At 41.6% G+C, this 27,845-nt stretch overlaps 1 protein-coding gene across 4 annotated transcripts in view; it reads right to left on the minus strand.

Annotated features, from left to right (window-relative positions):
- LOC126426407 (tenascin-like) overlaps positions 1–27,845 on the minus strand; it is a 562,410-nt gene that overhangs the window by 89,992 nt on the left and 444,573 nt on the right. For all 4 annotated transcript variants that reach the window (XM_050088324.1, XM_050088323.1, XM_050088325.1 and 1 more), the window contains exon 20: positions 27,093–27,404. In XM_050088324.1, coding sequence (XP_049944281.1) covers positions 27,093–27,404 — 312 coding nt within the window. The remainder of the gene's footprint in view (positions 1–27,092; positions 27,405–27,845) is intronic.

The following is a 27,845-nucleotide window of genomic DNA, read 5'->3' on the forward strand; positions in this document are numbered from 1 at the left end:
CTCAGCCATCCGTGATCAGAGGGAATGAAACCCAGTGCGTGTACAACAGTAGCTAACAGCGCCAACCACTCTACCACACATGTAGTCCTAGCACGTAAGTCGCACTACTCTGGATGGGCTAAACTCAAGCATTGAGTCCAATAGAATCACCTTGAGCATTTTGTACGACCACTTTCCATAATACGTGTGGCTGTGCAGAAGGTGGCCAACACGGGCAATGCGTCAACAAGAGGAGGAGAAAATTATGGCTTCCTACGAACTTCAGCTTTGTCCTTGCTGGTGCCCACCTTATTTTATCTGTTACAAGCGATCAAAGACAATATGTGCGTACAAGCCCAGAGACCGTGGATTATATCTAAAAGGAAAGCTTTGTATGTAGTGAGTTGCAAGATAATTTCTTTCTTACTATACATAGTATAGTTATGTGCCGATACTACGGCCGTCATACTTCTGTAAAATGAGTACTCCTGTGGATGCTCACAGAAGATACAGTATGAGATCAAAAGTATCCGGACACTTGGCTGAAAATGACTCACAGGTACGTGGTGCCCTCCATCGGTAATGCTGGAATTCAGTATGCTGTTGTCCCACCCTTAGCCTTGAAGACAGCTTCCACTCTCTCAATCAAGGTGCTGGAAGGTTTCTTGGGAATGGCAGCTCATTGTTCACGGAGTGCTGCATTAAGGAGAGGTGTCGATGTCGGTCGGTGAGACCTGTCACAAAGTTAGCGTTCCAAAACATCCCAAAGGTGTTCTATAGGATTCAGGTCAGGACTCTGTGCAGGCCAGTCCATTACAGGGAAGTTACTGTCGTGTAACCACTCGGCCACAGGCCGTCCGTTACGAACAGGTGCTCGACCGTGTTGAAATATGTAATTGCCGTGGGATCGCCACATTGTGTACCGTCATTCGTCACTTCACACAGCGTTTTTCCACTGTTTAATTCTTCCAATGATTACTCTCCTTACACCAAGCGAGGCGTCGTTTGGCATTTACCAGCGTGATGTGTGGCTTATGAGCAGCCGCTCGACCATTAAATCCAAGTTTTCTCACATCCCGCCTAACATAGTACTTGCAGTGGATCCTAATACAGTTTGAAATTCCTGTGTGATGGTCTGGATAGGTGTCTAACTATTACCCATTACGACCCTCTTCAACTGTCAGCAGTCTCTGTCAGTCAACAGACGAGGCCGGCCTGTACGCTTTTGTGCTGTACGTGTCCCTTCACGTTTCCACTTCACTATCACATCGGAGACAGTGGGCCTAGGGATGTTTAGGAGTGTGGAAATCTCGCGCACATACGTACGACGCAAGTGACACCCAATCGCCTGACCATGTTTGAAGTTCGTGAGTTCCACGGAGCGCCCCATTCTGCTCTCTGACGATCTCTAATGACTACTGAGGTCGCTGATGTGGAGCACCTGGCAGTAGGTAGCAGCACAATGCACCTGATCTGAAAATCGTATGTTTTTGGGTGTGTTCGGATACGTTTGATCACATAATGTATATGAGTAAGCAACATAACGCACCATGAGCAACTTTTGGTTTTTCATAATATCATTGAGTACTCTTTTTTATTTCATATTAAGCCTGGGTTCATTTTTCCTTTACTCCCAGTAACTATAAGAGATCAAAGTTATGAGGCTAGCAGTTTAAACCATCCTACAACAAGCAAAAGTTAGCGTAATGGCAATATGAGAAGATGAAGTCTCATACAGTGGGGTTCAGAGTATACAGGATGTTCGGAAATTTCCGTCACAAATTGCTCGGACATGTAGATGGGAGTGACTAAATGATATTCTAAATAGGATTCCATGTCCGCAAATTTCATCCTGCGACGCAACACAGCGTCAAAGCTACGGTCACTGACATCTGTCAGTGTATTTAAATTTGGCGTGATAATGTTACAAACTTCCTAGGATGATAGAGAAGGATAAATGTATCAATATCATGTAAGAGTCCCCGTACCGGAAGTGAATGAGTCTAAAGTTATAAGTGAAAACAATAATTGTGATAGCTCTTACAGTGGAATACATGTATCGCTACTGTTGTGTTTGTTGTTTCTAAGATTTTAGGGTAGGAAACTTTCAGACGTGATAGTATGGACCAAAACAAGGAAAAAGTGTCTAGTAAACGTTTCCTCAAACACGCATACCTCGTCAGTTGTGAGCACTTGCTCTTCTTCACTAGTGTGAAAGACATCTCCTCTATTGAATATGTGCTCATAGCTCTTAAGTTAAGCATTTAGGAGCCCTTGTTTGCTGTACATTATTTCCTTGATTTTGGTCCATACCTCCATGTGTGACAGTTACGTGCCCTACTATCTCAGCAACAACTGTACCAGTACATTTACTCCACTGACAGGGATAACAGAACGGTTTTCGCTTGTAAATCTCGACACGTTTGCATCCGGTACAGGGATCCTTACTTCAAATTAACACTTCTGTCCCTCTCCATCATCCTAGGAAGCTTTTAGCGTCATCACGGAATCACCCTGTACATACATACATTTACAAGCGCCGGCGCCTATGACTTTTATGCTCTGTAACGACGTTGCATTACGTTTCCGGACATGGGTTCCTATTACAAATGTTATGTATTCACTCCCCCTCTACAAGTCCTAGGAGTTCGTAAACGGAATTTCCGAACGTCCTGTATAAATGTTAACAATTTCACCGACACAATTTTGCGGTATGTCCACAAACATTGGTAAGATTTCCCTTTTAAGTCTATTTACGTCACACACTTGATTGAAATAAGTGTATCGTTGGGCACAGTTCCTTCATAAAATAGTGTGTTATTGTTGTGGTCTTCAGTCCAGAAACTTGTCTGATGCAGCTTTATCCTGTGCAAGCTTCTTCATCTCCCAGTACGTACTGCAGCCTACATCCTTCTGAATGTGTTTTGTGTATTCATCTCTTGGTCTCCCTCTACGATTTTTACCCTCTACGCTGCCCTCAAATGCTAAACTGGTGATCCCTTGATGTCTCAGAATACGTCCTACCAACTGATCCCTTCTTCTAGTCAAGTTCTGCCACAAATTCCTCTTCTCCCCAATTCTGTTCAGTACCTCGTCATTAGTTACATGATCTACCCATCTATTCTTCTGCATTCTTCTGTAGCACCACATTTCGAAAGCTTCTATTCTCTTCTTGTCTAAACTATTTATCGTCCACGTTTCACTTCCATACATGGATACACTCCATACTAATACTTTCAGAAACGACTTCCTGACACTTAAATCTATACTCGATGTTAACAAATTTCTCTTCATCAGAAACGCTTTGCTTGCCATTGCCAGTCTACATTTTATATCCTCTCTACTTCGACCATCATCAGTTATTTTACTCCACAAATAGCAAAACTCATTTACTACTTTAAGTGTGTCATTACCTAATCTAATTCCCTGAGCATCACCTGATTTGATTTGACTACATTCCATTATCCTCGTTTTCCTTTGCTCATGTTCATCTTCTATCCTCCTTTCAAGACATTGTCCATTCCGTTCAAGTGCTCTTCCATGTTCTTTCCTGTCAGTGAAAAAATTACAGTGTCATCGGCAAACCTCAAAGTATACACTTCTTCTCCATGGATTTTAATTCCTACTCAAAATTTTTCTTTTGTTTTGGTTACTCCTTGCTCAATATGCAGACTGAATAACATCAGGGACAGTCTACAACCCTGTCTCACTCCCTTCGCAACCACCACTTCACTTTAATGGCCGACGACTCTTATAACTGCCATCTGGTTACTGTACAAATTGTAAATAGCCTTTTGCTCCCTGTATTTGACATCTACCATCTTCTGCATTTGAAAGAGAGTATTCCAGTCACCATTCTCAAAAGCTTTCTCTATGTCTACAAATGCCTTTCCTTAATCTATCTTCTAAGATAGGTCCTAGTGTCAGTATTGCGTCACGTGTCCCAAAATTTCTATGGAATCCAAACAGATCTTCCCCGAGGTCGGCTTCTACCGGTTTTTCCATTCGTCTGTACAGAATTCGTGTTAGTATTTTCCAGCCATGACTTATAGTTCGGTAATTTTCACGCTTGTCAATTCCTGCTTTATTTGGGATTGGAATTATTGTATTCTTCTTGAAGAATGATGGTATTTTGCTTCTCTCATAAATAAATAAATAAATGGAAAAACTGGTAGAAGCCGACCTTGGGGAAGATCAGTTTGGATTCCGTAGAAATATAGGAACACGTGAGGTAACAGTGACCATACGACTTATTTTAGAAGCTAGATTAAGAAAAGGCAAACCTACGTTTACAGCAATTGTAGACTTAGAGAAAGCTTTTGACATTGTTGACTGGAACACTCTCTTTCAAATTTTGAATGTGGCAGGAGTAAAATACAGGGAGCGAAAGGCTATTAACAATTTGTGCAGAAACCAGATGGCAGTTATAAGAGTCGAGGGACATGAAAGGGAAGCAATGGTCGGGAAGGGAGTGAGACAGGGTTGTAGCCTCTCCCCGATGTTGTTCAATCCGTATATTGAGCAAGCAGTAAAGGAAACAAAAGAAAAATTCGGAGTAGGTATTAAAATCCATGGAGAAGAAATAAAAACTTTAAGGTTCGCCGATGACATTGTAATTCTGTCAGAGACAGCAAAAGACTTGGAAGAGCAGTTGAACGGAATGGACAGTGTCTTGAAAAGAAGATAAGAGACGAACATCAACAAAAGCAAAACGAGAATAATGGATTGTAGTCGAATTAAGTCGGGTGATGCTGAGGGAATTAGATTAAGAAATGAGACACTTAAAGTAGTAAACGAGTTTTGCTATTTGGGGAGCAAAATAACTGATGTTGGTCGAGGTAGAGAGGATATAAAATGTAGACTGGCAATGGCAAGGAAAGCGTTTCTGAAGAAGAGAAATTTGTTAACATCAAGTATAGATTTAAATGTCAGCAAGTCGTTTCTGAAAGTATTTGTATGGAGTGTAGCCATGTATGGAAGTGAAACATGGATGATAAATAGTTTGGAGGAGAAGAGAATAGAAGCTTCCGAAATGTGGTGCTACAGAATAATGCTGATGATTAGATGGGTAGATCACATAACTAATGAGGAGGTACTGAATAGGATTGTGGAGACGAGGAGTTTGTGGCACAACTTGACTAGGGGAAGGGATTGGTTGGTAGGACACGTTCTGAGGCATGAAGGGATCACCAATTTAGTCCTGGAGGGCAGCGTGGAAGGTAAAAATCGTAGAGGGAGACCCAGAGATGAGTACACTAAGCAGATTCAGAAGGACGTAGGTTGCAGTAAGTACTGGGAGATGAAGAAGCTGCAGAGGATAGAGTAGCATGGAGAGCTGCATCAAACCAGTATCAGGACTGAAGACCACAACAACAACAACATAAATTTTTCTCACCAGATGGTAGAGTTGTGTGAGGGCTGTTTCTCCCAAGGCTATCAGTAATTCTAATGGAATGCTGTCTACTGCCCAGCCCTTGTTTCCATTTAGGTCTTTCAGTGCTTTGCCAAATTCTTCATCCTACATCATATCTCCAATTTCATCTTCATCTAAGTCCTCAGAAGCATCATGAAACAGTTATCATCATCATCATCATTTTCTTTGGGTCTTAGTCCCACTGCAGTGTGGGGTCAGCAATGAGATAATGGCGATGTTAGTGTAAGAGGTTGGCCAGATGTCCTTCCTCTCGCCACCCCGTACCCCTCTGGATGGAATTAGTGTACCCCAACTGTCTGTGTCTAGTGTAAGCCACAAAATAGTTCAAACGTTTTTTGTCTCCGAGTTGTGTAACTGAGGCGGACCGTGGGGTCTAGCCCGGTATTCTCCTAGGGAATGTGGAAAATAGCCTAAAAACCACATACAGGCTGGCCGGCACACTGGCCCTCGTCGTTTATCAGCTGGGTGGATTCGATCCGGTGTTCGCGCGCCCACCTGAGTCCAGGAAGCAGCGCGTTTGCGCCCTCGGCTGACCTGGCGGGTAAACGTCATGGAACAGTACCAGCTACTAGACATCCACTCCTGAAGTAATAATCAATACACTGTGAACGAACTGACTGATGTATTATACACTCCCATTATTTCAGCAGGTAAGAGAACATAGACAAAGTTTGGAAATGTTCAATAATGAATATATAGGCAAATGACATGCAGGAGGGTTCTGTGCAGTTCCAAGCACTGCATTTGATAACATAGAAAATAGGTATACTGATCAGCATTGGAAATAAAAAATTCAATAGCAACGCTAAAGACACCCAGTAAAGACAAGAGCCAACACTAGCAAGCATATCTAGAGTCGAAACCGCAGATTACTCTGGAGGATGGACAAGTGATCTCAGCGAAGCTTTAGTCTTCGAACAAAGGAAAGTGAACTAGATAGAAGGGACTATGCTTGTTGAAAAAACGTACGCCTTCAAACATCTGTCGACGAATACCAAACTGAGACACGGTAAGACAGCAGTCAGAGCGTCAGTCTCCTATGCAGCAAGCTGTCTGTCTCTGAGCAGAGAGACGCCAGTAAGAGTTGTCGAATTACCACAAAGGCTGTTCAAGCAAAAGATTGTGGGGCCTTGGATCATGTCTGATGTAAGACGACTGCATGGACCTAATCGTGTTCTCTACCTCACCAGTGGAATCAGACAAAGGCGACTAGTTTGCTATGGCCACGTGTATAGAATTAATCTCCACATACACTACTATAACGACTTCTAAATAGCCAAAAAGATTAAAGGCACAAAATCCCTGTGGGTGAAACAAAATTCAGGAAGACCTTGCTGAACTTCACTGTAAGGAAGACTTAGTAACTGACATTGGTGGCTATCATTTAGCTATTGAAACCAGGTCATTCCTTACATAAGTTACGCTCACTGATGTCAGGAAATGGTCCGATGGGAAAATGAGGAAATACTAGGCCAACAGAAAAGCTCAAGCTACTTTAACCTTTAATTCTTAACATGCGGTCCAGCAGATCTCCAGCACGTTTAGCTTATTAAAATTTATACGAACAAAGTTGGCAACATTGCCTGACGTCTATCAATGCTCTCTCACATCTGTTTACTTCCCATCACTAGTTTTCCATCCTTGTGTTGCTCATTGTTGGTAGCGTTTGGCAGTTATTTAGTGCCTTGGGAGTTCCTAGACCCACATGTCAACACTTCCATTGCAAGACAGTGCCAACAAGCAGGTGTAAATTCGCATACTCAGGCTTTCGTGTCGGTCTGAAACTTTTGAATTTGGAATTCTCATAAATTGATTTTATTTTTGTAACACACGATGGAATAAGACGCTTCCAGTTGCTCCATGGAGGAGGTTTGTGATGAAGATACCTCTGTAGATGGATTGTCCTCTGATACTGTGTCAGACTACTGTATCGAATATGAGCATAATACCACGAGTGAGCAATCTGCTGATTCATATGGTGCAGATTTAGATCTGTCTACTTTTTTCATAGATCACAACAAGGGCACAATATGGAGGAAGATTCCTGCCAATCAGGGAGTAAAAGCTAGAATGAGCAATGCCAGAACTCATGTTGTAAGTAGGCTGTTTATGTTTTCTCTATGTAAGTAGGCTGTTTATGTTTTCTTATTGGCAACGTTACGTAGCGCTCAATATGAAAATCACTGGCTGTGCTGTGTGCAGTCTGTGGCTACTTTGCATTGTTGTAATACTCGCCACTGTAGTGTTAGTCAGCTGGTTGTGAACAGCGCGTAGCGTTGCGCAGTTGGAGGTGAGCCGCCAGCAGTGGTGGATGTGGGGAGAGAGATGGCGGAGTTTTGAAATTTGTCATGAACTGCTATATTTATATATGATGATATCAAGGTAAATACATTGTTTGTTCTCTATTTATATCTTTCATTTGCTAACTATCCCTATCAGTAGTTAGTGCCTTCCACAGTTTGAATCTTTTATTTAGCTGGCAGTAGTGGCGCTCGCTGTATTGCAGTAGCTTGAGCAGCGAAGATTTTTGTGAGGTAAGTGATTTGTGAAAGGTGTAGTTTAATGTTAGTCAGGGCCATTCTTTTGTAGGGAATTTTGAAAGTCAGATTGCGTTGCGCTAACAAAATATTGTGTGTCAGTTTAAGCACAGTCATGTATAATTGTTCAAAGGGGACGTTTCATATGTCGACCCTTAGCCTAGGATACCTCACTGGAATCTTCTGATTTTTTCTTGTAGTTTGTGTATTTAGTGTAGCTTTTGTTTATTGCTAGCGCGTAATTGTAGCGAGAATCTCCTTTGTACTTGTAGCCTTTCATTGTTGTACAGTAAAACAGTTGTGGCATGCATGTAGATTTGCACCAAGTATTTCGCAGCTACGCTTGCAATTAACTAGATATTATTTTCAGTGCTATGTTAATGTGTTCTCCTATTTTTGCACTTCAAATTGTGCTTTTCTGTGTTATCGTGTGAAATATTGTGACAATTATGGCGTGTGAAAAACGTAACACTAGGCTCCAAACTAAACTGAGAAATAATAGTGACGACGAGCGTAGCTTATCAGCGCCGCAGAGTAATGAATTTACTAATGTTCAAAGTAGTAATTTGGTAACTGTGCACAGGGAAATGGAGCGGGCGTCAAACAATGCCGTGGACAGTGAAACAATTAGTGAAGAGGGAAGCATTATCGATCGATCGGTCGGCAATAACTCGCCTCAGGAAGCCGAAATGACAGGACACGATCTCGCAAATACTGTAGATTCAGGTTTTGGATCCTCACCGTTTTCTCAAATAAGTCAAGACACATTTTCTGCTTGTCAAAATGTGAATGTTTCCGGTGTAAATTCACTGCCGAAAAGCACTGAGGAACATGTTTCAGACACCAATGCATTGTTATTACAATTAATACAACAAATGGGACAAACACAGCAAAAGCTTCAAAAGTTAGACACAGTGGAACAAAATCTTAAAAAGTTAGACACAATGGAACAACACCAGAGACAAACACAGCAACAGTTAGACACAATGGAACAACACCAGAGACAAACACAGCAACAGTTAGACACAATGGAACAAAATCTTCAAAAGTTAGACACCACACTTGAACAAACACGTGAAGATTTAACTACTGAGTTACATAACATTGAATCGAAATGTCAAAAAGTCTGTAATGACGTAAAAACACAAATTTGTGAGCATTTTCAACCTATTTTTTCGCGGCATGAAAATGCATTACAGAATCACGAAGCAGCCATAAAAGAATTACAAACCATTGTTCATGAAAATCATGAGACCTTGTGGGCTAAAATTGACTCAGTTGCATCTACCGATTCGGTTAAGCAACTTGCAAAAACTCAGGAAAACTTAAAGGACACAGTAGATTCGATTTCAACACAAATGGACACTCTGAAACTTGGTTCAGAAAAACACACTGAGGAAATGTGTTCACTATCGGAGAAAGTAGTCGAACTTTCGGATCAGGTTACTAACTTATCTACAAAGGTAGATGATGATCTGAATGACACAAGACCTGTAGCCTTCACTGACACAGAAGAGTATGAACAAATTAGAAAATTCAAACAGAATCAAAATCAAATCAATACACAGTACAAAAGAGAAATCCGGGAAGTACAAGATCAGCTGACACAGGTAATACAAGAATTACGTATTTCAGAGGATACTCGCGCCCCAATACGGGAAGAGGGACACAGAAATACGGAACAGCCACAAAATAATAACACAGGGCATTTCGGAAGTTATGAAAGAAATTGGCAATGTGCACCGAATTTTGAGATGGAATGGCCGACACGACCTAACAATGACCGATATGCGACTCGCCGACATGATGATTTTGACTATAAGCTGTTCATTACTACACGTAAATTCAAAACATTTAAGAATTCTGGCAACGACATTCATCCACAAGCATGGCTCCATCAATTCTCGCATTGTTTTCCTCCTAACTGGTCGTTAGAACACAGATTAGAATTTATGTGTGGCTACTTGGAGAATGAACCAGCTGTAAGAATGCGATCGGTAATTCACGATTGCCACAGTGAAGGAGAGTTTTACCATGCCTTCCTCTCAGCATATTGGTCTCAAGCCACACAAGACCGAGTAAAACATAGCATCATAATGATGAAATGTTATGAACAATCTGAATTTTCCAGTCTTATGAAATATTTTGAAGACATGTTGCACAAGAATCAGTACCTGTCAAACCCATACAGCCCCTCAGAACTCATCCGCATTTGCTTAATCAAACTGCCTGAACATTTACGACATATTATTTTGGCAGGACGTTGCAAGGACGACATTGAAGCATTTCAAGGACTCTTACAAGAACTGGAAATTGACACTGACAATCGCGGAACGCAGGAGCACAACAATTACAGATCACATCCGTCGCAATTCCGCGATGAAAGAAATAATAAGTGGACACAACAAGGCTATTCTTACAACGCAAATCGTGACCAAAACAGACACCACCCATATGACAACCACTGGCAGAGTAATAATAGTTACAGAGAAAGATCGCATTCCGGTAGTAATGAATATGACAGAGACAATCATAGAAATAGACAATATGACAACCAGAACTATTATTATCAAGGGAGACAGAATAACTTCAGACGCAACAGTTCAGCGCGCAGTTACGACTCAGGGAGAAATTCTCCACCACATGACCGACAAACAAGAAACTATGTAAACTACCGACAAAACGACAGACGTGAATTTCATCAGAACTGGCGGGATTGTAACAGAGCTGGGCCCTCTCGGCAAGGCGAATTCGTAGAAGTTAGGTCTCCTAATCCCAATAACAACGCACGCCAACAAAGAGACAAAACAATGACTCGCGCCGCAGGCACCCACGTGCGCCGGCTGGCTCAGAGAAAAATAACATAGACGCTAACCTTGTGAAAAATTCCAGTATTCTTTACTGACGTATACTGCATGATAATTGCGTTCAAGCTGAAATTCTGAGTACTTTGAAGAGTAAAAGATTGTACCACATTTCACATGTAAAACCGATTATTGAAAGATAATCTGCTTTTTAATTTTTTCTTTGCCATAAAACTTTTCAATTGACGCTACTAGTATGCTTTGTCAGACTTAAGAATCTGTTAACATGTAACTATGTTTGAAGTGAAATATCCAGTCAAGAACCAAGAGAACTTATTTAAACAGAAATTACGAATGCACTGTTATAATGAACAGACGACACAGTGTTGTTAGTTGTACATTCTTGCTTGTTAGTTGCACGATTACGTAACGACTATCAGGCTTACATACTTAGGACACATACTGGTACTGCTAATGAGATTTTAATGCAACATTTTGGTTTACTTGAAAATACATTCTGGGTTTAAAGTACTTTCTGTGAGATACCAGAGGACACAGTGGTTAGTTTATGTGACAGCTACACGATGTTATCACAACGCTACTAATGAGTGACAATTTACAATGTTGCTTTTGCAGTGTATCTGTTTTATATCTGCACAGTTTTCTGAATTCTTCTAGGAAGAAAAACATGTTTTAGTAGTAACTTTTGTGGTATAGCAACAATGAGACAGCCTTTTTCGTGGCATAACAATACATTACTGTACAGTACTTTCTTCATCACGCCAATAAGCATAATAACTACGATATCTATACGCAAAGCATTTCACTTTTGTTTATCATGTGGTAATTACATTGACTTCTGCAGAAGTTAGCTTTTGGAGGACGATAACTACGACACTTCCACAGAGATTATGTTGTGACAAGATGCACAGTTTAGTGCTACAGTACACGCATTTGAGTGATTAATCTTATACTTAAAACACTTATTTTTAAAGATTTTTTTAATTACAAAGAAAGTTTTCCGTGATACATTTCATTCCATTGCTGTAATTTGTAACACCTGGGAGTATAATTACATTTATCCTCAGTGGGGTACATGCTTACTTTGTGTACCATGTGTGTGGCAACCACAAGGAACCCTAGCTAATATGGTATTTGCTTATACAACTTTACACATCGGTACCATATTTCTCTAACACACAAATTACACAGCTATCTGATCATTTAACTGAGAGATAAACATGTTTTTTACTATGTCGGTGACACATGTTTACGTAATTACACCGTTGGATAACTTCACACTTACGAAATTGTATTTTGTCTGTACTGTGTGAACTCTTCATATTTTTTCGGAACCATTGTGATACTATGAGAGCTTTGAATGATGTATTTGGTATGGATTCATGATTTTTAAAGTACGTTTGAGGCAGATGACACTTTTGACATGAGCAGAGAATTTTTTTAATTATTGGAGGAAGCTACGACGATTTTGAGATTTGACTGAGGTGTTATGATGTTATTTTTACGACGACGATGTGTATTATGCTGCTGAGGTATGTTTATGATTAATAGGCTGAGGCTATATGAGTTATTTGATTATGCTTCATATTTATAATGACGAAATATTGACGAGTGTCGATGGATACGTATATGTGTAATAAGGTAAGGAGTAATGAATAGTGGGTAGGGACTCTTGACTTGTGAAACAGGATGTTGGAAACCAAGAATCGTACTTTAAGAGTTATGAAATGTGTGTAAATGCGTGAATGTATCACAATGCCGGCGAAAATTTTTTTGGACACTTATATTTATAGGATTTTGTTTCTACAGATTTGCAACGCAAATTCTTGACCTGTGAAATATTTTTATGTGAGACTGTCACTGTAGCGGAAACTGCTGTCGTAAATATTTCCGTAAGAAAGTTAAGTGACCACCTGCACGTAATGCGTCGCGGGCACCCACCTGGGTGACAGCCGCCCGAAAAAAAAAAAAAAGAAAAAGCCATTAGCCTTTCAGCGGCACAGGTAGAAAAAAAAAAGGGGAGGCCATTGTCCGTGCTACTGACATTTCCTTGTTGAAAGCATACTGTGGAGCTCGTAATTTATGATATTTACTGAAATGCCTAATAAAATGACAAGAAATATTTTTACATCTGCACACCTGATTATGACAAGCGTCTTTCTACGGGAGTTGAGAGAATTTCTACTAACTTATGAAATGTCACATGACTATTGAATGATATTTTTATTCTTTGGTTTGCGTAATTGCTTATTTCATTTGATACCTGTTTTCCAGCTGTGTTACAGCATTAGTTTTATAAAATAAACTTAGATGCATTTGCTAATGTGAACACTTTCTGTCAACAGATCTATTAAATGATAATTTTGTAATCCACATTCTTTAAAAAAAAAAGGAGCACTTGGAAAGGAAAGAACAATAAGAAGGGGCTAGTAACAGTAACTGGACACATAATTTTCGTTTCAAGTACATGGTAATATTTTTTTTACAATAAGTTGTTGTGGTGCACCACTTTAATTACTTAGACATTAAGATGTGATTATACATTTCCCTTATCTGCATTGTTATCTTTAGTGTACTATTTTTTCTGCTTGAGCTATGTCATGTTTAGATATAAGCTGCTGTTTGCCAGGCATAGTGCTACTGAACTTTAATTTGTGTTACTCTGCTAAGCCAGATTTATTTTTTTGTTTGCTGCTCATTGCCTTATATTAGTTGTAATTTATGCTGCTTGCTTCGCCTTTTGTATTTTTTGTCATTGATGTTTGTGTTACTTATTTTGTGCTGCTGCATTGCCTCGTTCCTTAGTTTAGCATCTGAGCTCAGTAGATTTAAGTTAGCTTAAGAGGGGGTAGAATATATAAGAACCTAACTATGAAGAATAGGGAAAGAATGCTTTGAAAGTTATATGAAAACGATTTGGGCCTAAATGAGTATTGTACAATGAGACATATTTATTTTGAAAGAAATATGGTTAGAATACAGAAAAGAGGTACAGATAGGACTTTTTGGGAATAATGATGAACGAAGGGAGATCTCCAAGAACAAAAAAGGTTTTGTTCACAAAATACTGTAGTACCAAATGTTACACTGAAAACAAACCCTGTCCTTTCCTTTATGTGTTATCCCACTATATGTTTGTGTACCCTTGTGTATTTGTTTTCTTCCTGTCTCTGTGTACTGTTTCATAGAACTTTTTTCTCTTCTAATACTAAGTTACATTCACTATGATGAGGAATACTGTTATCCTCAAATACAATTGGCATTAATAATGTGTTATTTACTTTGTAAAGATGTTTAGACATTATTTATTCTGTTTTGTTTTAATGCTCATGTGTGAAGTTGATGTTTCGAAAGTTACTCTGATCTTTTATGTATGTACTCATGTCATAATTCCTGTAACACTGATGTATATGTTATTTCGATTCTTTTGTAAATCCCATATTACTACAAATGTTATCTGTACTATTATGTTCTTTAATGATGTTTTTGTACCTTTGTAATTGTATTCTTATGTTATTAAATTGTAATTGTCACCAGTTCATGATATTATTAACTTGTTAGTTACATTTCACTCCACACGTTTCTGTTGGTCATAGTATATGGACAATATGTGAGAAGTAGGGACTGTTAGTGTTTGCACGTGTGTTAATAACTCAGCAATGGACTGGATAACAGCATTGCTGGTTCTAAGGACAATTCCAGAAACTTTGTGAGTACACAAGTGGTGGTTTATGGACTTGCTATATTGTCCGCAAGACTCTTCGATGGTGATTGTGCACCTGCACATTTGCAACAGATGGCTGCTGGCCATCTCTACAAGGACTACAGTGAGTCTGCGTCTTTGCTGACTCACCAGTACCATTATTTCTACAAGGACTGCAGTGGGTCTGCGCCTGTGGTGGCCCACCAATACCACAATCTCTACCAGGACTCCAGTGGGTCTGCTCTGTGATGACCTACCTACCAATATTCTTCAAAACTTCGAATGACTCTGCTGTGGGTTTGCTCCATTGTGGCCCATTACCTGTCAGCATGTCAAGAGTGAGCACTGTCTTTCCGTTGGAAGGACAACACTACTTCTTCAAGACTGCATGGAAATCCACTGTGTGCAATTTCTTTTACTAATGAGACTTTGTGAAAAAAACCTGTAATTACTATTATGATGAATGATCAGGACTATCTTTATGGACTGTGAGAAAATTTTAGCTTTTGACCAACATTGTATCAATAAGTGTGTGCATTTGATTTCTTTGTTATTGTAATTATGAAAAATTTTATCAAATCATTATTGGCCACTGCCCAAAAAAAAATTTGTAAAATTTTTTGTGGGGAGCATGGGCGCTATGTAAGTATGCTGTTTATGTTTTCTCTATGTAAGTAGGCTGTTTATGTTTTCTTATTGGCAACGTTACGTAGCGCTCTATATGAAAATCACTGGCTGTGCTGTGTGCAGTCTGTGGCTACTTTGCATTGTTGTAATACTCGCCATTGTAGTGTTAGTCAGCTGGTTGTGAACAGCGCGTAGCGTTGCGCAGTTGGAGGTGAGCCGCCAGCAGTGGTGGATGTGGGGAGAGAGATGGCGGAGTTTTGAAATTTGTCTTGAACTGCTATATTTATATATGATGATATCAAGGTAAATACATTGTTTGTTCTCTATTAATATCTTTCATTTGCTAACTATCCCTATCAGTAGTTAGTGCCTTCCACAGTTTGAATCTTTTATTTAGCTGGCAGTAGTGGCGCTCGCTGTATTGCAGTAGCTTGAGCAGCGAAGATTTTTGTGAGGTAAGTGATTTGTGAAAGGTATAGTTTAATGTTAGTCAGGGCCATTCTTTTGTAGGGAATTTTGAAAGTCAGATTGCGTTGCGCTAACAAAATATTGTGTGTCAGTTTAAGCACAGTCATGTATAATTGTTCAAAGGGGACGTTTCATAATGTTCCCGGAGTAAAGGGATCGCAAAGACTTGTAAATCTCCCAGTGACTGTTTGTCTGCGCTATTAGATACCACAGTTATTAGTACAAACATAAAAATTGACAAAGACAAGCAAAAGAATAAAAATGACAGGACTGCGTATTTGATTGATGATACTGGATTAAAAGCCATCACTGGACTTTTGATTTTAGTCAACATTTCCTAACAACAATCACTTGTAATCGTTTCTAGTTTCTTTTGAGGTACATGCGGTTCGCTGGCGGACACTCGACCACAACGTAAACAGCAAGTGAACCTGGCACCAATTCGATTTATATTTGAACATTTCATACGCAGATGCAGAGTCAATTACAAACCTTCTGGGTATCTGACATTAGATGAGCATCTTGTTCCATTCAGAAGTCGCTGTAGCTTTCGACAGTATTTTCCGATTAATCTGACCAAAATGGCCTCAAAGTCTTCACTCTAACAGATGTACACTATTTCCATGGAGATTTACATTGGAAATGAACATAATGGCCCATACAAGTTGTCCACCTCTGGAAATGATATGGTTATAAGACTGGTAGAGTGACATAGGTAGGAACATAACTGGAGAGAACTAGCTTTCTAATCTTCCTCGTATCCTAAGATTGTTCGAGAAAAACCTAACATATAGGATAACAGTATGAAATGAAATCGTCATAATGTCTGAACGGATTGCGTTAGGACGTTCAAACTGCATGAGTGACCACGGGGCATGATGGGAATTAGAACGCGCTTGCGCACGCTACTTGTTGTTGTCGGCCACATTCATTCAGATGGGTTCGTCAATAAGCAAAATTGGCGTATTTGGGGGAGTGAGACGATCGAGAGGTCTCTTCATCCAACAAGTAACTGTGTTGTGTGCAGTCTCCAGTCACAAAATAATCGATGCGATGGTCCTCGATGGCACCATGAACACTAAACGGTACGTGACGGTTTTGGAAGGTGATTTAATCCCCATTATCCAACGGGACCCTGATATCGACCAGATGTGGTTCATGCAAGACGGAGCTCAGCCCTATCGAATCAGAAGAGAGTTGGTTGTCCTGGAGGAGGACTGTGGGGACTGCATTCTGGCTCTGGGGTACCCTAAGGACACTGGAATCGGCCTCGATTGGTCGCCATATTCTGCGGATCTGAATAGGTGAGACTCTTTCTGTGCGGCTATATTAAAGACAAGATGTACAGCAATAACCCCAAAACCACTGCTGAGCTGAAAACAGCCATTCAGGAGGTCTTCGACAGCGTCGATGTTCCGACACTTTAGCGGGTCACGCAGGATTTCGCTATTCGTCTGGGCCACATCATCGCCAATGATGGCAGGCCTATCAAACATGTCATAACCTTAATCCGAATACATGTAGTGACGTTTACATGTAGAATATAATGTGTGCACGCCGTAGTTTGTAACTAACTGCGCATGTCGCTGTAACCTCTTGACGAAGTTCCTCCAGCGTGCGTGACTTACGTCGATAGAGGTTATCTTTCACAGTTCCCCACACGTAAAAGTCCGAAGGTGACAGATCTCGTGACCATGGGGGGAACTCAATGGGCCCTCTTCGTCCAGTCCAAAGTCCCAGAAAATTGTCACCCACGAAAGCTCGTACGGCTAGGTGGTAGCGTTGTGGCGCTCCGTCCTGTTGGCAGAAGACCTCGTCATCAGCTCCATAAAGTGCACGTAGATCTGGCAAAATTGATGTGCGTAACAGTTCCAGATACCCTTTTCCAGTGACAGCAGCATCAAAGAAAAAGGGTCCTACTAAGCACCTACGTCCACACTACACAGGAACCCCTGGTGAATTGACCGCTTGATCCACATAAACAGCGAATTTTTCCGGTGAACAGTACACACTTTATGCCGATTCACGGTTCCATTATGTTTAAACTGTGCTTATCACTCCACATTACCTTTGTCACAGATTGTTCGTCATCATTTACCATTTGCTGATACGATTCGCAAAATTGCACTCGGCCATCAGGATCGTTATCATTAATCGGTTGCAGTAATCGTGGAATGTAAACTTTCCACTTTGCAACTTTCAGAATTCTTCGTACACTTGTACTGCTAACCCTCACTTCATGTGCACATTGGGTAGCAGACTTCCATGGAGAATTAACAAACGTTTCCTACACGAGAGACGACGTAGCAGGACTTGTAGCTGTACGCTGTCTTCCTGATCTTCCTTTCTGAGTATCACAAATCGTTCCACGCAATTCAAACTTGTCAATGATGCGTTTAATTCTTAGGCGGGTGGGCGGTTCTGTTTCAAACTTCCGCCTCCACTTACGTTGCACTTACACGGCATTATCAAACTTGAAAAACCACTAAAAAATGTAAATGTGTGACTACGGACTCCAGTCGGGTAGACCGTTCGCCGGGTGCAAGTCTTTCGATTTGACGCCACTTCGACGAATTCACAATACATTTTCGTTGCTCGAATGTCAAGCGTGCACCAGCCATCTTGTTTTCTCAATACCGAGATGAGAGTACTAACATCTGTTGAGGCGAAGACTATACTACAACACATTCGTAACTCAAATCGAACGACAATATCGATACCTCGGTAGAGCCTGACAAAGAGTGTATACATTTTCTCTGGCGCACTTTCTAGTTTAATAATTGTTACCCTGTATGTCGGTACGCTGAAAAAAGAAGCGGGGGGGTTCCTCCCCAATTTGTGGCTAAGAAGAGAGATGTGAAATCTACAATGTTTGACTTTCAAAATGATTTCACTTCGCTCCCCTATGCCCCAAATAAGAATACAAATGTACTGTCAATTTCTTCTCTGCACCTTGAAGATACGTCAGTAGACCCTAATTCGGGTGTAAACAAGGAACAAACATCGTCACATTTTACGTCAGAAAAAAGGGGGCGTGGGGGGTTTATGTAATTGGGAAGTCGTGTGCCACATACTCAACGGTGAGGAAGTGCAGTAGATGACAATATTATTTTTCATAATTGATCTATATGGAATCAATAGCATTGCAATTTTTAGAAGCAATAACGCTGAAAAGAAAATTACAGGGAAGGATTTTCTTTGGGAAACGGGATTCAGCTTGGTGTAAAACCAGCTACAGAAAAGGGCAACAACGGATTGCTTACCCAGAGAAATTCGCCAAATGGCAGCAAAAATGAGTTAATCAACATCAGTTCTCAATGACGAACCAGCACAAGAAGCGTCAGCTGCGAATAGAGGGTGCATCACCTGTCCTAGGAATAAGGATGTAGAAACTCGATTTACTTGCCATCAGTGAGGAAAACGCGTCTGAATGAAATATTTGCTTGCTGTCTGTGATCAATGTATAAATGGTAATTGGAAAGAGTTGTCAGTAGAAGACTGTTGAATCATTGAATGCTCAGTTTATATTGCCTAAGTGTAACTGTAGGTATTACCTGTTTTCTAATTTAATGGAATGCATCATTTGTTCAAACAAGCATTAACTGAGTCAATTTCATAATTTATACTGTTCCCTTCACATTATTTTGTGTTAAGTAACCTACTTATTAACATGTCTTGGGAATCCACTGGACCCCACGTTACCACTTGTGTAAATAATGCCACCTTAACAAACGAAGGTTTTTGGTTACAATACGTGGTTAGAAGAAAATTTTCGTGGAGTTTACTAATGTTGTGCAGTATCAGGGGGCCGAAATGAAAATGAGTGTATGGCGACGTTGGCCGAGTAGTCCCTATTTGGGGAAGTTCTGCCGCCGAGTGCACGTCTTACTGCAGTCGACGCCACAATGCGCGAATTGAGCACCGGTGGTGAGGATGAAATGATGATGAGGACGACACAACACCCAGTCCTCGAGCGGAGAAAGCCTCCAGCCTAGCCAGGAATCGAACCCGGGCCCGCTTGCGTGGGAGGCGAGCACGTTACCACTCAGCCAAGCAGGCGGACAGAAGACAGACACCTTAAGTAGCTTTTGGGTCGTGAACAATGGCAGGCGAGTGGCGAGGGGACCCGAGGAAGCCTGTCACTGGCGGAGAGGCAGCGAGCGAATTTCAAGCGGCACACGCTTTTAGAGTCAATAAGGAGTACTTCTAGGGTTAAATTTAACACTAGAAGTACCGGACTTCGCCGTACCCCTAGTAGTACCATGTGGGTAATTTTTGACCCACAGTAGAGAAACATCGTTTCTTTAGTATTTGAGTGGTGTTTCGAGAGTCTTCATGTTGACAATACGTCTCTATAATGAATAGTACACTGTCAAACACAAATTTCCAGAAGTAAACTATTTTTTTTATTTTAAATGTTACAGAAGAAATTACACAATCTTTCACCAATCGTCGTTAAAACGAGCAAGTAAAACAATACTATAGTGTTTTTCTTTATAAAATCATATTGTTTGTGTGAGCATTAATAGTATTTTTATTTTTATAGAAAAATAAGGGAAGTACCAAATATTTGTGAAAGATTCTAAAATGTAGCAGGTGACAAAATTCTCTGCATGTTTTCTTGCTTACTGCTATCAAAGAACTGAAGCAATAGAACAAATATCTTCAACTTATAAGTATAACTATTTGGAAATATTTAAGAACAAGGAGTTGACGGAATTGCCTAAGGTGGGATTCAGACATTCGACAAGAGCTTTTCCTCGGCAGCTTTTTCACGCATACTTGTTGTACTTGAAGCGTAAGCTTGATATTTTATTCACCTTTTGTTGTTTGCAGGAAATCTGAATTTGACAAGATCTTCTGCTTTCATATTGGCCAGTGCCGGTATGGAGTGCCTTAACGGGGAGATTGACTTCTGTCTGCAGTTTGTAAGCGGCAGCAAGCTCATCTGCGGCTCTGAGGATAAAGTCCTGAATTTGACAACGCCTTTTCCATATTGGCCAGCGCCGGTATCGAGTGCCTGTCTGCAGTTTGTAGAGGGCAGCAAGCTCATCTGTTGCTCTGAGGATAAAGTTCCGACGTGAAATCTACTTTGAGGTAAGGAACCTAAAAAACTGTTTGAGCGCTGATCATGGCAAGGTAATTGAACCCTCTGCCAGGCACTTTATTGTGAATAGCAGAGTACTCATGTAGATGCCAAGTAAGTGGACAATAACGACATGTATTGCTGTAATTGCAGTCATTGGATTAAACCGTTAGGTTTCTGAAACCACTATTACTGTCGTTAATCTCTTTCTCGGCATTGATAGTAGTAGAAAAATCAATAAGTGGCATTATAAATTTTGGTCATTATTTAAAAGAGTTTTGCCACTAGAGTTCAGAGGACTAAGTATTTGATTTGTAGTTTAACTAAAGCAGTGATTTTAGGTTTGTTTGAATCAGGTCGAATACCTGGCTATGCCTTAGGGTGAGACCCCTGCTGCTGGTGAGACTAGGTGCCACATCTGCTTTCTTCTAGAGCCTACGGTCGAGGTATGTTCACACTTTTCCGCAGCTGGGAGTTGAACGGCTAGGCTGGCATGACTTATTTAAATTGACTCCATTGGGAGACACGTGATGTCAGCTGATAATTGTGACAGAACTGCAGAAGGCTTACTTAAACTTTATGTACTGCTGCCAGTGCCAAATATTCTCAAATAACATGGGGTAGGGACTAGCAATGGACGAGACTTTAATACATTACAGAGTCTAGAGGAGGCGTTTCTGCAGCGGTAGATACAAGATTGCTGCTGATCATGAATGGAGTCGTGTCAGATGTCAAACATTATTGTAGAATTAAGACACAAGGAAATTAGAAATACTGGATCTGATGGGCACTGATTTAAATCGATGGCAAAAGTTGGAAACTTGCCTCAGACTGGGATTCAAACCTTGACCTCATGCTTACTAGGCAAATGTTCTGACCACCGAGCCTTTCAGACACTGTGGTCATCACAAGTGCACGGACTACCCTAGCACACATCCCGTCAGACCCACATTCCCAACTTATCCACACACGCACTACTAACGTAGTGCCCCTGACCCATTGTCCTGATTACTCGCAAAAGGTATGAGTCAACAGACACCACACATATACAACTAAGACAAGGAAGGCCAACGTTCTTTTTCAGTGTGAATTCCATGAGTAATGACGATGGGCAAGGAGCACTACATGTAGTGTGTGTATAAGTTGGGAATTTGGGTGTGATAGAAGTGTGCTGATGTAGGCCATGCAGATGTGATGACCAGTGTGTCTAGCTGGCTTAGCAGTCCGAGCATGTGCCTAGTATGCAGAAGACAAGGGTTCAAATCCACATCCAGCTCTAATTTTCAACTTTCCTCATTAAATCAATGCATCGTCGCAGCCAATGTCTGCAATCCCTTTGTCTCTTAATTCATAGTGTCTTAATTCACAGTGTTTGCTAGATCAAAATGTTATTCCTCTTTTGGACATGTCCGAAACAATAGACACCACATGTATGCAGTTAAGGCGATGATGGTGCATGGTACCTTCAGTGCAAATGCACACCATGATCGAAGTCTTATGGGAATCAGTGAACTGCCACGAGTAATCAAGGACACAACACTAGTAGTGTGTGGATAAGAAGCGATGACCACTGTGTCTGGATGGCATACTGGTCAGAACATATGCCCAGTGAGCCGGTAACCTGGGTTGAAATACTGGTCCGACACAAATTTTCAGATTTTCCCATGGATTTAAATGAATGCTCACTAGCATGCATTGTCTGTAATTTCTTTGTGTTAATTCATAGCTGCTGCTGGGTAAAAATTGTATCTGTTCTCTCAGACATGCTGTAGAATTATTGCTAGCGCGAGAATGGGATGAGCAGTGGGGATATCAGATGCCTTCATCCGATTCAAGGCCAGGCACCCGCCTGCCAAGAGTGTCTAGCTGAGTGGTCTCTATGCTTAAAATATTTTGGCAGTTGCAGGGAGCTCGCAGCTTGTGCAGTATAAATAGGCAGTCAGGCAGACCATGCAGGAATAGCAATCGAGTCATTAGTCTTCTGCCACAGGGATGATATCTGAAAGTGTAACATGTTTCTTCAGTTGGAGGTTACAGGTTCACAGTGACAGACACGCTTATTCTTCCAGTATGGAAGTTTGCAGGAATTAACTATCGTGTTCCCATACTCTGATGTGGAGCGCTGAGGTTTATTGTACTTCAGCTAACTGCATGTGATACAAGATGTGGATACAAGAGACAGACAGTACACGATACGATTAATGTTAATAATTCGCTTTTACAAGGTATGTCAAAGTGTTTTCGTTTTGGTATAGCACTGGACGTGCACAGCTTTGAACAGTCGGCTGGAGATTTCTTCAGATGAATGAAGGAACCAGTTGGAGACATTGCACTGAGTGATGGCAGAGTACATTTTCCAATTCAGTGGTCACAGCCTGATATCTTTAAGTGGCAACTAGATTCCTACAAGGACTACATCGTTGGTGTAGGAGTGGTGAGTTCTTAAAACCTCCCTATGTGGGTCAAAGAGAGACTGGAAACTCTTATTACGACTACTGTGCAAATCAGGCAGTATCAAGAATTGATGTACACACCCTGATAAACTTAACGTGAGCGCTATAATATGTGACTTGATTTAACTCGCATGCCAGCCATCACAGGGGGTACATGGCATCCAGAAACAGAGGAATCTGAAATTTAGTGCAAGTCCACACCACCATGCAGCATGAGGAGATGGATGTTTCGTTAATAAAATCTACTTGCTGTGAACCACATGATGCTAAGAAAACGCTCCTGGTCCAAAATTTTAAGATTAAATTTTATGAAGATCAGTTTTAAAAGTTTAATATAGAAGACAACGAGGACCACCCAATTATACCACCAGGGAACGCGATAACAGCAATCACGTTAGTGAAATTATGTTATAGAGATAATTTTACCATCGATCAATGCACTGACGTAAAGCTCATAGTTTATCATTATACTGTACATTGAAGCGCCAGAGAAACTGGTGGTGTAAGCAGTCTCTTTAGTTGACCTGTTGCACCTTTTAAGTGTTCTGCCAGTGAATCGCAGTCATTACTTTGCACTACCCACAACATTATCTACACTACTGTCCATTAAAATTGCTACATCAAGAAGAAATGCAGATGATAAACGGGTATTCATTGGACAAATATATTATACTGGAACTGACATATCATTACATTTTCATGCAATTTGGGTGCATAGCTCCTGAGAAATCAGTACCCAGAACAACCACCTCTGGCCGTAATAACGGCCTTGATACGCGTGGGCATTGATTGAAACAGAGCTTGGATGGCATGTACAGGTACAGCTGCCCATGCAGCTTCAACACGATACCACAGTTCAGCAAGAGTAATGACTGGCGTATTGTGACGAGCCAGTTGCTCGGCCACCATTGACCAGACGGTTTGAATTGGTGAGAGATCTAGAGAATGTTCTGGCCAGGGCAGCAGTCGTACATTTTCTGTATCCAGAAAGGCCCGTACAGGACCTGCAACATGCGGTCATGCATTATCCTGCTGAAATGTACGGTTTCGGAGGGATCGAATGAAGGCTAGAGCCACGGGTCGTAGCACATCTGAAATATAACGTCCACTGTTCAAAGTTCCGTCAATGCGAACAAGAGGTGACCGAGACGAGTAACCAATGGCACCCCATACCATCATGTCGGGTGATACGCCAGTATGGCGATGACGAACACATGCTTCCAATGTGCGTTCACCGCGATGTCGCCAAACACGGAATCGACCATCATGACGCTGTAAACAGAACCTGGATTCATCCGGAAAATGACGTTTCGAAATTCGTGCACACAGGTTCGTCGTTGAGTACACCATTGCAGGCGCTCCTGTATAAGATGCCGCGTCAAGGGTAACCGCAGCCGCGGTCTCCGAGCTGATAGTCCCTGCTACTGCAAACGTCGTCGAACTGTTCGTGCAGATGGTCGTTGTCTTGCAAACGTCCTCATCTGTTGACTCATGGATCGAGACGTGGCTGCACAATCCGTTACAGTCATGCGGATAAGATGCCTGTCATCACGACTGCTAGTGATACGAGGCCGTTGGGATCCAGCACGGCGTTCCGTATTACCCTCCTGAACGCAATAATTCTGCTAAAAGTCATTGGATCTCGACCAACGCGAGCAGCAATGTCGCGATACGATAAAGCGCAATCGCGATAGTCAGCAATCCGACCTTTATCAAAGTCGGAAACGTGATGGCACGCATTTCGCCTCCTTACAAGAGGCATCACAACAACGTTACGTTTCACCAGGCAGCGCCGGTCAACTGATGTTTGTGTATGAGAAATCGGTTGGAAACTTTCTTCATGTCAGCACGTTGTAGGTGTCGCCACCGGCACCAACCTTGTGTGAATGCTTTGAAAAGCTAATCATTTGCATATCACACATCTTCTTCCTGTCGGTTAAATTTCGCGTTTGTAGCACATCATTTTTCTGGTGTATGAATTTTAATGGACAATAGTGTACATTCGATGCCACATTGGGAGACAATCGCACAGGATGGGGATGAAATGATGTTGAAGACAGCACAACACCCAGTCCCTGAGCGGAGGAAATCCCCGACCCAGCGGGAATCGACCCTGGCCCCGTAGGATGGCAAACTGACCACTCAGCTATCGGAGCGGACAGTACAGAGATATGTAAACAGCAAGGATACGGCGCTACCGTCGGCAACGCTTACGTAAGACGACAAGTGTCTGGCGCAGTTGTTAGATCGGTTTCTGCTGCTACACTGGCAGGTTGTCAAGATTTGTACGTTGTATTATAGTCGGTGCACGAGCGATGGGACACGTCATCTCCGAGGTAGCGATGAAGTGGTGATTTTTCCCGTACGACCATTTCACGATTGTGCCGTGCTTCTCAGGAATCCGGCGAAACATCAAATCTCCGATACCGCAGCGGCAGCAAAAAGATCCTGCAAGAACGAGACCAACGACAACTGAAGAGAAATTTTCAGTCCGACAGAAGTGCAACTATTGGTCAAATTTCTGCAGATTTCAATGGACTGTTGATGACTGGAAACATGTTGCCTGGTCGGACGAGTCTTGTTTCAAATGGTATTGAGCAGATGGACACGTTCGAGTCTGGAGACAACATCATGAATTCATGGACCCTTCATGTCAGCAGGGGACTATTGAAGCTGGTGTAGGCTCTGTAATGGTGTGGGGTGTGTGCAGCCGGAGCCGAATAGGACCCTTGACGCGTCCAGATACCACTCTGACACCTGGCACGTACGTAAGGATCCTCTCTGATCACTTGCATCCAATCATGTCCATTGTGCATTCCGACGGACTTGGGCAGTTCCATCGGGACAATGCGACACCCCACACGTCCAGAATTGCTACACAGTGGCTCCAGGGACACCCCGCTGGCCACCAAACTCCCCAGAAATGAACATTATTGAACATGTCTGTGGTGCCTTGCAAGATGCTGTTCAGAAGAGAACTCCACCCCCTAGTAATCGTACTGATTTATGAACAGCCCTGCAGGATTCGTGGCGTAAATTCCCTCCAGCACTACTTCAGACATTAGTCGAGTCCGTGCCATGTAGGGTTGCGGGGGCCCTACACGATATTAGGCAGGTGTACCCGTTTCATTGGCTCTTCGCTATAGATACTACTGGAATATCTCTTGGTAATAATCGTTGCAGGATATAATATAACGGCAAATTCAAGAATGAAATGATGTGTTTATCATCAGAATACTGCTCTGGAATGCAACTGGGACCAACGCTATTCCGACAACGGCAATAAAGCAGTTCCACTGAGTTTCCTTTCAGCACAGTGTAACATTTAAGGCCATCACCAGGGAAACGCATTGAAAGGATGAATGAATACTGATTTGAATAAACTTGATTCAGTGAGGAGCAATGACTAAGAGTTAATTACTCTCTCCATAAGGAAGAATGACTCTAGCCATAGTGTGAGAATCTCATACGCTAAAAACTGGTACACAGATGAAGAGAACAACACACTACACAATCAATAATCACAGTTAGTTGAAGATTCTTCAGTTGAGTATCGTAAGGCACGAAATTTGAAAGATAAGCTCGCTTCACCGTACATAGACGTTAGTTTTCCCATCCCTCCCCCGATACGACCCACTTGTATGGCAAATCCAGTGTCCACACACAGCTCACGTAGCAGCCTAATTGTTCACTGATCAGAATGAATGTTTTTGACAGTAATTTTTAATTTTTTGAAATCTTATACTCAACAAAAAGTTCAGGAACTGAGGTTATGAAACCACTGGTTAATGTGTTCTTTCATTACACTCTTTTCTAATTAAGAGTAACTACGGGATCTATAGTGATACGTGGATATGAAGCTAAGATAGCAATGTGGTGCATACGAAATTATACATTTTGGTCATGACGTATTACTTCACTCATTCATTACTACTGCTACTACCACTCTCCTAATTACTCTTAAGCAATAGTCCACTAACCTGTGCTGGTGGTACAGAATGGAATTATCAGCAGATCTGAGAGACCAACTCCGCCCGAGGTCACAACGCTAACGTAGGCCTCGTAGCAGTGGCTGGGCGTGAGGCCCGAGAAGTTGACACTCTGGATGTTTTCGGGAACTGTCCCCTGTCGCATAACGTCTGCCGTGCTATTCTCGACGAGCGAATAAGAGTAGCCGTAAATATAGCCATTAAGAGCAGAGCAGTCTTCAGGGGGCTTCCAACTTATCGAAACGCTTGTATTCGTTACGGCAAATATCGGGTTTTCAGCAGCAGATGGTTTCGCACGTGGTGCTGAAACAGGCGATGAACTGAAAACAACAACGCTCAGACAACCAGTGAAAATTAGTACTGCATTCTACAATGGTAGTGTAGCTTATAATGAAGTGCTGCTTAAGCATTCAACACATGCTTTAAGGGGACCTGGACCTCAAATGACTGAAATTTTCGAAAACATTTTCGTGTCACCATCTGAAAGACAATTTTATGCCGTTTCAAAACATGTATTTTTTTAATCTACATTTCAGTTGTTGATTTGGTCTTAACCGCTCCTTGAACAAATGTCTGCAAACCACCCACACTCATGCGACAGGCAAGGAATATCTCCATAAACATTTCTTGCCAGCCACTGTCATGGAAACAATATAGCCCACATACAGGGACCTTGCAGACACAAAATCACTTAGTAAATGTCTACATGGTTGTACTCAAAACCTCAATGACAGTTTCAACAGC

The sequence above is a fragment of the Schistocerca serialis genome, chromosome 11, assembly GCF_023864345.2.
Source record: "Schistocerca serialis cubense isolate TAMUIC-IGC-003099 chromosome 11, iqSchSeri2.2, whole genome shotgun sequence".
Lineage (NCBI taxonomy): Eukaryota > Metazoa > Arthropoda > Insecta > Orthoptera > Acrididae > Schistocerca > Schistocerca serialis.